At 59.4% G+C, this 9,458-nt stretch overlaps 1 protein-coding gene across 1 annotated transcript; it reads left to right on the top strand.

The window, feature by feature from the left end:
• Positions 1-243: 243 nt before the first annotated feature.
• On the top strand, positions 244-5,111 carry COPS9 (COP9 signalosome subunit 9). The gene is made up of 3 exons (XM_061206435.1): positions 244-361; positions 2,313-2,385; positions 4,847-5,111. Exons 1-3 carry the CDS (start codon positions 299-301, stop codon positions 4,882-4,884), a joined length of 174 nt encoding a protein of 57 aa, XP_061062418.1. The 5' UTR covers positions 244-298; the 3' UTR covers positions 4,885-5,111.
• Positions 5,112-9,458: the final 4,347 nt, after the last annotated feature.

Genomic DNA, 9,458 nt, shown 5'->3' with positions numbered 1-9,458 from the left:
GGTCCAGACTGCCTGTGGCCGCGGTAAAGTCACAGAGCAGCTTCCCTTGTGTGCTGACAGCCACGCGAAGACCCTGCCCACCCCAGCCCCAACCAGGCCAGTCCGGCCCGCCCCGACTAATGGAGGAGGGGACCATAGCGTGGAAGGTCCTCCGGCGGCTAGACCTGCCAGATGGTGGGGGAGGAAACCATAGAGTCGGCCGTCCTCTCGCGTATAGACTTGCCACAGCGGGGCTTGCACCGGAAGAGGGCGTCAGCGGGCCGGAAGTGGGTCGGGGACGCCGGAGCTGCAGGCGGGGATGAAGCCGGCGGTGGACGAGATGTTTCCCGAGGGCGCGGGGCCCTACGTGGATCTGGACGAGGTGAGGCGGGCGGCGTCGGGCCGGGCGGGAGCGGAGCCAAGGCCAGCTGTCGGGTGCGGGCCGGGTCGGGGGCGAGAGAAGGCGGCGGCCTGCGCGGCCCCGTTCCCCGGCCCGCGTTCGCAGTCTCGGCGGTTCCTACCTCGGGCGAGAGAATGGGGCTTCCGGGAACCCAGTGAGGTGGCGGCTGGGATGGCTACGGGCCGGGGTAGCGGTGAGCGTCGGTGCCCGCGGCCTGGAGCCCCGCAGGGGCGATTGGTGGGCACCCCGGGGACGGGGTTGAGCTCGTGCCAGGTGCTGGGGGAGGAAGTGGGCCCCGGCCGGGGTGGCGTGCTGTGGCGCGGCGGGGGCGAGTCCCCGTCTGGGAGGAGGGGAGACGAGAGCCCGGCTGACCAACGGCCCTTGGGAAAGAAGCGGCCGCCAGCCCGCGGAGCGGGGGAGAGGGGCGCCTGGCAGGTCCGTGCTCCGCGCGGGGCCCGGGTCTCTCCCGCAGTTGCGCAGGGTCGTTGTGTCACCCCATCCTCTGGGCACAGGGCGTTCCTGTCTGGTGTTGGTGGTGTGAGCTCGGAGTGTCAGGCCGGCTCCGCGGGGTCCGGACCTCGATTTCTCCTTCTCAAACCTCAGCGGGGACAGACCCATTCTGTGTGCTCCTGGACGTCCCGGGAGCACAGAGAGACGCTGGTTGCCAATTCTAAGTGCATCAAGAGGCGGTACGGGTTGATAGAACCCCCCGGGCTTTGGGGTGGCCCAGCAAAGGCTTAAGAGAGTAGCTGGCTGCAGCCAGATGCTGGCGGCGCGCTGGGGCGTGGGAGCGAGGCCGGCAGGCTCTAGGGGAGGGCAGGTCGTGCCTGGGAGAGCGGGAATGGGATGGAGCCGGGCAGGCGGGGTTGGGGGGCAGATGGTGCATCGCCTGTAGCCTTCCTGGGACAGGTGGGCCCTCTGCACCCCAGTCCCGAGGCACCTGCAGTCACCCCCTGCTTCTCAGTCCTGTGCTCCAGGCACTACCGTAGGCAGGCGTGGAGTGGCTGGAGGGCTTTAAGGTGCGCAGTGACGGCTCCGGCTCCGACTGGTTCGTGGCGCCGTCGCTCTGGAGGGTTTGGGGTGAGCGAGTGGGGCAGTACAAATGGGGGGACGGGGGGCGCGAGGAGGGTCTGAATGAAGGCAGTGCCTCCAGAGGGAGGTAGGCGCAAGCTCCGCAGCTGTGTCACAGGTAGAATCTGCGCAGCTTCCCGTGGGGACGGGGCGGGGGAGGGCGCGTGAGGAGGGAAGGGAGGCTGTGAGAGTCCCCGCTGCTAAGGGAGGACGGGAGGTGCTCCGCCCTTTGAGCCATCGAGGCAGGGCAGACAGCCTGGGGGCGGTTGGGAGTCAGGGTGGCAGCAGGGCCTGTGGGCCGGACGTCCAGGGTGCTGCCACCAGAGGCCTTTGCTCTAGCTGTCACCACGTGACTCTAAAAGAGGCTCGGAATCCTCGCCACGTTGCGCAGCTTTGCTTGTGGCGTTGTTTTCCTGCCACCGCTGAGCGGTGGCAGTGGGAAGGCCCGTGATGGCACCGCCCCCCTCCGCAGAACCCCGGGTCAGCAGGTCAGTTTCTCAGGGGAAGTGGTTTAGCGCTCTGACGCAGCAGGGGCAGCCCCAGCAGAGCAGTGCTCAGGCTCCGTCGCGCGCGCTCGGGGCCCCTTGTCCGGGCTACGCGGCGCTGCTGCTGTTTGGGGCAGCGGCAGGACTCTGCGTGAAAGGCGAGAGGGGTCTAGGGACGTCAGACCTGAGGAGACCCTCACCGTAGTTCCTTGGAATGCCGCCTGCCTCCCCTGCTCCCGCTCCCTCCCTTCCCCTGGGCGAAGTTTTGTCTCCGACCTGGACACTCTGCCCAGGAGTGGTGTGGCGCCTGCGTGGCACTTCCACCACTCATCCTCTCGGAGAACCCCGCTGACATGAGCTTTCCTTTCCCTCCCCAGGCAGGAGGCAGCACCGGGCTCCTGATGGACTTGGCAGCCAATGAAAAGGCAGTTCACGCAGACTTTTTTAATGGTAAGGACGCTGGGATTGGCTTGCCGGTTTTAATCTGTTTCTTCTGCAAGTTAGGCAGCGGAGCAACTTTGTGACATGAGCGAGTTGGATCGTAGACCAGTGAAGGCCAGATCCTGTGCCGTTCTTGGAACGCCGTGCAGCCCTGCTTTTCAGGAGGGAAGAAAGCTTCCAGTCTTACGTTCCAGCTGTTGAGTTTGAGCCGTGAACGTGCACTTGGACACCTGAAACTGTAGCAGGGTCTGGTCCGTCTGGCTTTCTCGTCTCCCCTCTCTCCCGATGGCTGGTGTGCTTTCCTCTCCCTGTTTGCCACTGGGTCCTTGTCCCCTGGGCTGCCTGTGCAGAGTGACAGCCACACGCCTGCTCTTCCCCGCCCCTTTCCTCTGAAACCGGGAGCTATTCGCATTTAAGGATTTAATGCTAGTTTCAGGAACATGGGTGGAGTTTTACCAAATAAACAGTGAGAAACTAACTTTATAGGAAATCTTCACATACGTTTGAGGGGGTACTTCTCGTGTTCCCTTCTGGTTTCCTCAGGCCTTGTTCCTGTAGAGTATATTCATCCCTACCAAGGGTTAAATCATAAGTAGAAACACAAGATCGCTCTCTTAGGAGAGTTAAGTGGTATTTTATCTCTTAGCATCCGTCTTTCATCCAGGGTGCCTGCCACTACAAAGAACTTTTGTCACTGGTTAGTGGCAGCTAGGACGTTACCTTGCCATGTTGGTTTTCAGCGGCCCCAAACCTCTCTGACGCCGGAGCCCGTGTTGTTTTATCTGGCTGCTTTTCAGGCAGTTGTTGCCTAACGGGAAGCCAGGCTGCTGCATGAGGGCAGCCTTCCCGGGAGCCCAGCTGCTCTCCCCAGGCAGCGTCCCCACAGGACTGAGGGGGGTGACGTTTGTTAAGTTCTCCGGGGGAGCAGGTGTGGAGAGCACGGGGTGCAGAGCCGCCGCTAGGACCTCACCCGGGTAGGGGTGTGTGGTCCCCAGTACGGCACGATCCACTCACAATTTGATGGTTTCCTCGCAAGCCCCCCTCCTCCTCTGCCAGCCCGGGGATTAGAGACCGTTGGCTGTGTTCTAGAGTTCAAGTTCGCGTGATTTCCACCAGCAGCCCTTTAATTCTGACAGAAGCACCTGTGGGAAGGACCCAGGCCGCCAGGCCAGGTGAGCACGGGAGCGGATCGGGGCGCTGCTCCCTCCGAGTCCGAGAGTCCGAGCCCGGCAGGGACGAGAAGGAGCGCAGGCGCGCAGACGCCGCCCCGGCAGGTTGTGACGGCCCGGGTGTGCGGGGAGCCGTTCCCCGCGAGAAGGCCGAGTGGCCTTGGAAGGACTTGTCCTTAGTCCTGTTCACTCATTGGTTGAACAGTTAGGTTTTGATGGCCTGTTGTCCCCTAGGCAGTGGAGTTCAAACCCTGAACGAGGTTTGCTCTCCTCACTCAGCGGTTTACAAAATGGGAGCATTAGACAAGGGGTGGGCCGGGACAGCTCGGGGACGAGAGCCCTGACAGGTGGGCGCAGGGTTGCCAGGGGCACATCCTGAGGCAGTTCTCAGGAGGCGGCACCTGCAGGGCTGGGGGCTGGGGGGAGAGTGGCGGAGCTGCGGGACCACAGAGCCGGCCAGGCGGTGGGAGAGGCGGGCGCCGGTGGGACCGTCCGGGGGACGGGGCTGGGGGCCCACTGCGGGGCAGGAGGTGCCTGGGTGCCGCCTTCCCCCGGGGAGCAGGGGTGTGGGGACCAACCCGTCCTCTCTCTGGCTCTTCGTTTACTCTGCACATTCTCAGTGCACGGTACGCATGAGTGGGTTTTTCTCTTCTTGTGAAAGTAACACATACCCGTGGTGGGAATGTAGAAAATATACAAAGAAGTGAACAGAAGGACAAAATAACCATGAGTTTGGCTTTGACCCCCTCGCAGGATGCAGTGCGCTGTGAATTTCTGGCGTTTCTTCTAGTGGGAATGGGGCTCAGGCTGCGTTTCTCAAGCTTAACTATAGGTCAGACTCTCTTAAAGGGAGTCGTTTTCACGGGGCTCTGTCCCTCCACCACCTTTCTCCCCCCAGCTCTGCAGTTTCCTGCTCACGGCTGCGAGCCTCAGGCAGCTTCAGCCCACCTCCCCTTCCCTCCATGCAGCGTTGGCGAGAGCAGAGCCCTGGCCGCACTCACGGGCACGCAGTCACGGCTGTGAGGGGTCGCCCACGTGGTCCGGAACACGCCCTCATGCATTTTCTTAAGATCGTCATCTAAATAGAAACAAGAGTAAAGGTGCACTCTGGACTACTGTCCCTTTGGACTGTATGAGCCCCGGTTGGATAAAATTGAGACCCTGTCCTGGGAAGAGTCCTTTATCAGATTGTTCACTGTTTTCTCTCTAGTTTTGAATGACCATATAACTCATTTTGTAGTTATTTCCTCAGCTGTAGGCCTCGTGTGCCCCATCAATGTGTGGTTTTGTTCATTTTGTAGATTTTGAAGATCTCTTTGATGACGATGATATCCAGTGACGTGTGTCCAGCGGTGCGTTTGCTCAGGCCTTGTCATGCCGTGGTGTGGTGGATCGCCTCAAAGGACAGTTGTAGATGGTTCCGGAGAACTTGTGGAAATCACTTGAAGTTAGGAGATGGTTAACGAAGAAGGAAAAGATGGTTTTAACCATCTGGGTGAAGCCTGTTAATCTCTGAATGTGACCGCCTTTTGTCCTTAACTTCAATTAAAAAAAGTGATGTTATTACTTGCAGGGTGATTTTAATGCTTGCATTTTTGAGTGAATATTACAATCCCTAGACGTCTCCTGGGGCATATGTGTACATGCACGCCTGTGTTCCATGCTAAGAGAAACAGGTCTCAGCATAGAAATGCACGGTGCACTTTTTGCTTTGTGGCCTTGAGTAATTCCGACGGCTCACGGTTGCTAACGTGGTGTTTGTGTTAGACCCGTAAGCGGTGCAGGCCGGCTCCTGGAAGTGCCTCTGAGACCTTACTTGGGTCCCGTCCCTCCCCTGGAGGCACATGTAGCTGCGTGTTTCCCCTCCCAACGTCAGAGCAACTGCTGTCCCCAAATCTGAGGCTTGAAGAAGCAGGGCAACTCGGTAATGACTGAAAGAGACGCCTCCTACCTGAGACACGTGTGCGTTGGTCCATCTCACAGGAGAGCGTAGCACCTACGGGGGAAGTTTCTTGCTGGTCCAGCTCAGCAATTGATAATGGTTGTAAACACTAAGATTACTGTTTCATATCAGTCTCGAAGTGAAGAATGTTTCTTCGATAAGGAAAGACCCAGGGCACACGGCTTCATCGGTCCCCACAGCTCAGAGTCGAGCAGAGCCACTTAGTAGGTGAGTTGGGATGTGCTGACCTTCCCCGTGAGAACTGCCGAACGGAGCACCTGGATGGCCTGGTTATGAAAGACAGTTCACCGAAGACCAGGTGAGATTTTAAACAGAACGAGACGTTCCCTCTGCCTGTTTTCTCATGAGTGCCGAGTGGGCTTCTGCCACTTAGCAGGCCCGTCCTGATGGAGCTCGGCCCCCGGGAGGGAGGGCCAGTCATCTAGCGCGGCTCAAGGGGCTGACACGAGGGCAGCGTCCCTGGAAAGACCAGCTTGGGAGAAACTGGGAGCACCCTTCATTGGAAGCCTTGCCCTGTGTCGGGTTTCGGGGCTACATCTGTGTCAGACTCACAGCTCAGATCTGCAGCCAGAGTGACAGGGCCTCCAGGCGAGCTGCACGGTCTGACTTTAGGGAGAGACATCTGCTTGTTCTTGAGGTCAAGTCACAGGCAGTTAAGTTTCCTCAGCGGGTTCCTCAAAGCAGGCCCGGAAGGTTCTGTGGGGAACAACTAGGCATTTGGGCGAGTTCTTAGCCAGCAGGTGGTTGCCCTGCAGCCCGCTCCGTTGAGGTTTACGTAAATACGGCCCTTCGGGGCTTGCGCTTCACTGTGTTAAGGGTGTGGTGACAGCTCAGGCCGGTGATGGCCCCAAGTTGTCCCTGCGTTCAGCATGTCACCAAGGAGCCGTGGTCGTGCCCCATCAGCTCCCCTGCCTCAGGCCTCTGTTCCTCGGTGGTAAACAGAGCTCTTGGTCTCCGAGGTGCCTTCTAGTTCTGGGGTCTGTGATCTTCAGCAGGAGGCAATGAGCCAAGGCAAAGAAAGGGTTGCCGTGGGCCCGGGTGAGGAGTTGGCCTGTCCCTCCCGGGCTGAGGCTGTAGGACCCCAGGGGGCTCCGTGTTGGCCTTAGAGTTGCAGACCGGTCTGGTGCTCGGTGAGTGTCAGCTGTGTGTGTGTGCGCGTGTGTGCGTGTGCGTGCGTGTGCGTGTGCGCACGTGTGTGTGCGTGTGTGTGCGTGTGCGTGTGCTCGGTGAGTGTCAGCTGTGTGTGTGTGCGCGTGTGTGCGTGTGCGTGTGCGCGTGTGTGCGTGTGCGCGCGTGTGCGTGTGTGCGCGTGTGTGCGTGTGTGCGTGTGCGCACGTGTGCGTGCACGGGTCTTCTGCACGTACTTAGGCCTCCGCGTACGCACGAGGCTCTAGGCCTCCTTTGCTGTCACAGAACCCTTGCAGCTTCCTCAGTACCGTGAGGCCGAGGTGCACAGTCACTGTTTTCCTTCCTCCTCTCGCTGTGACTTGGCCGCCACCCTTAGGGGGCGGTGGCTACCTCAGGAGATGCTCATACCTTTGACGAAGAAACTCTAGCCATTGTCCGTAATATGTTTTCACTCACAGTGACAAAACACAGTTTCTTCACTTTCTGTTCCTAACTACCAGCATCACAGAGATTGGCCTGCGTGCCGGTCTAGAAAGCCTGTGGCAGAGGGAAGCTGTGCCACCTTCCACCGCAGGCTCGGCTGCCACCTGGTTGCAGGACACGAGGAAGGCAAAGCACGACTCTGGCCGGAGCGCCTGCGGCCACTGGGAGAAGAATGGGCTGAAGGCGAGGGAGACTCCTAGGGGCTGGAGAAGAGAAAGGAAGGAAGCATTCTGCATTGGAATCCTTGGAAGTGAAAGAATAAGAATTTGTTGGAAAGCTGTGGAAAGGCAGGCGAGCAGAGGACCCCGGGACTCAGGCCACCTCTGGTCGCACCCTGCCTGTTGGCTCCGTTGGCCCAGGAGGTCTTTGTCCACACGGGAAGTGTGGTTCCCATGGTGCCCTGCTGTTCCGCTGCCAGCGTCACCCCGTTGGGGGTTGAGGGTCCGCAGCAAGCACTCGGGAAGGCCTCTGATTGGCACACCCTCTGTCCGTCCCACCCCCTGGCCCGTCGGCAGTGTCCACGCTTCTCGCTGTGAGCCAGGAGGGCAGTGCCCACTCACAGCTCGCAGGATTGGGAAGGCCCTTTCCTCCAGGGGAGGGTGCACGTGGGGGACCGCCGCTCGGTAGCTGTGGTGGGGACCTGGAGAGTATTATCTGCCAACGTGGGGTGTTTTGGATCCTTGTGAAGCTGCGGGCTCTTGGAAGTTAGGATTCCAATGAAGGGAGCCCTTCCTAAACCACGTGATCAAGCGCGTGGGTTATACAGGCTTTGGTTTTTGAGAATCTGGGTTTGGGGAGGTAATTGGAGAATAGAACTGTTTTGATGCTTTGAGCTGTTTGAGGACTTCAGTCATGGCCTTTGAAGAAACCATCTACTTCCCCTGCCCTTAGAGTTCTCCTTCTTCCCGGGTAGAGGGAAAGCGTTCATCTCACGGTCAGCCTCTGCGCTGGCCGCTTGTTGAGTAGAAAGATGCGCAGGAAGCCGCCAGGGAGAGGCGGCAGGCCTCTGAATTCTTGGACGAACACTGAGCAGCTGGGTTAGGGGCGCTTCCAAAACAAGTAGCATCTTTAAGAAGGCACGTTATTGACTTTAGAAAATTTACTGCTGTGAATGCTGCTTGGAGCCAAGATGAGAAAGTGCTGAGAAAAGGGTGCTAAAATAAAAAGCTCCTTTGTCCCTCAAGAGGCCAGAGGTGGGCCTTCGGGCGCTGGGCCTTTCCACTGGCTGTTGGAGCCTGAGTCTCAGAGTTCGGGTCTCAGCAGGGGGCAGGGGGCAGAGGGCGAGTCCCCGAGTGCCCCGCCCAGCTCTGCCCGCGCTCCTCCCTGACAGGCTCACGGGACGAGCGGCTTCTCCACGAGCATCCTGAGACCTCCATGTCACTCGTCCACCCCCAGCATCAAGCTGGGGTCAGTACTGAATGGTCACGGCCACGCTGAGGGGTCTTTTAGGTGCCTGTGTTGTGTGTGAATAATTATTATCTGATAAGTCACAAAATAAACTGCTCATAAGTGGCTTTAGTGGCTTTCATCACGAGGGAGTGTGATTCCGTGGAAACAGCAAGTGCTCTGCGGTCAGAGAGGTTGTCCAGGGGAGGGGACAGTGGAGTGATGTCCAGGACAGTCAGCTGGCCTGCAGGGTGACTGCGCTAGAAGGCAGCTGGTCCCTTTGTCCCTGCAGTTGAGTAGAGTATCCCCCACGTGGCAGGTGTTCGGTGCGTGTCTGATCCATGTAAACAGACAACAGCGTGATAACCGAGTCCTGGTGCTGCTGGGAGGGGAGAAGACTGACCCAGAGGGGTACAGAGCACCTGCCCGGAGCTCCACGCCGCTGCCTCGTGGCTCCAGGCCCCTCGGGGCCGGGGCACCGAACTCCAGGCCTCAGGAACTGCCCACGCATGACTCATAGGGAAAACCTGGGACTCACGTGCCGCCATTTGTTCTCAGGTCACACCTGGCCAGAGAGAGGCTGCCGTGTGAGACCCTCAGTTCAAAGACCCCGGAGGTGGGACAGGCCAGACCTCACCGGGGTCAAACAGGCCCTGCCAAACAAGACCGCCCCCTCCTTTGCCCCCAGAAATGTCTTGGCCTCAGCTCTGATTGAGACGGGGATGGGGAGAGGGAGGGGGGAGAAGGAGAGCTCTCAAGCCAAGGCTGTGACGAACAGCGTCCCTGGAGCTCGACTCCCCCTGGGTGGTCTTGGGACACCCGCAGCCTCTGAGCCCGTGAAGTGAGGGTACCATGAACACCTTCCCTGTACGGGTGCGAGAGGGGTCACTGAGTGAATTCGAGTTGCACCCGGAGCAGGTACCTTGAACATGAGCTGCGGTGTTGTTTTCACG

Source organism: Eubalaena glacialis, chromosome 1 (genome assembly GCF_028564815.1).
Source record: "Eubalaena glacialis isolate mEubGla1 chromosome 1, mEubGla1.1.hap2.+ XY, whole genome shotgun sequence".
Lineage (NCBI taxonomy): Eukaryota > Metazoa > Chordata > Mammalia > Artiodactyla > Balaenidae > Eubalaena > Eubalaena glacialis.
Note: the sequence above shows the minus strand (reverse complement) of the source record. Positions and strands in the feature narration are given on the sequence as shown.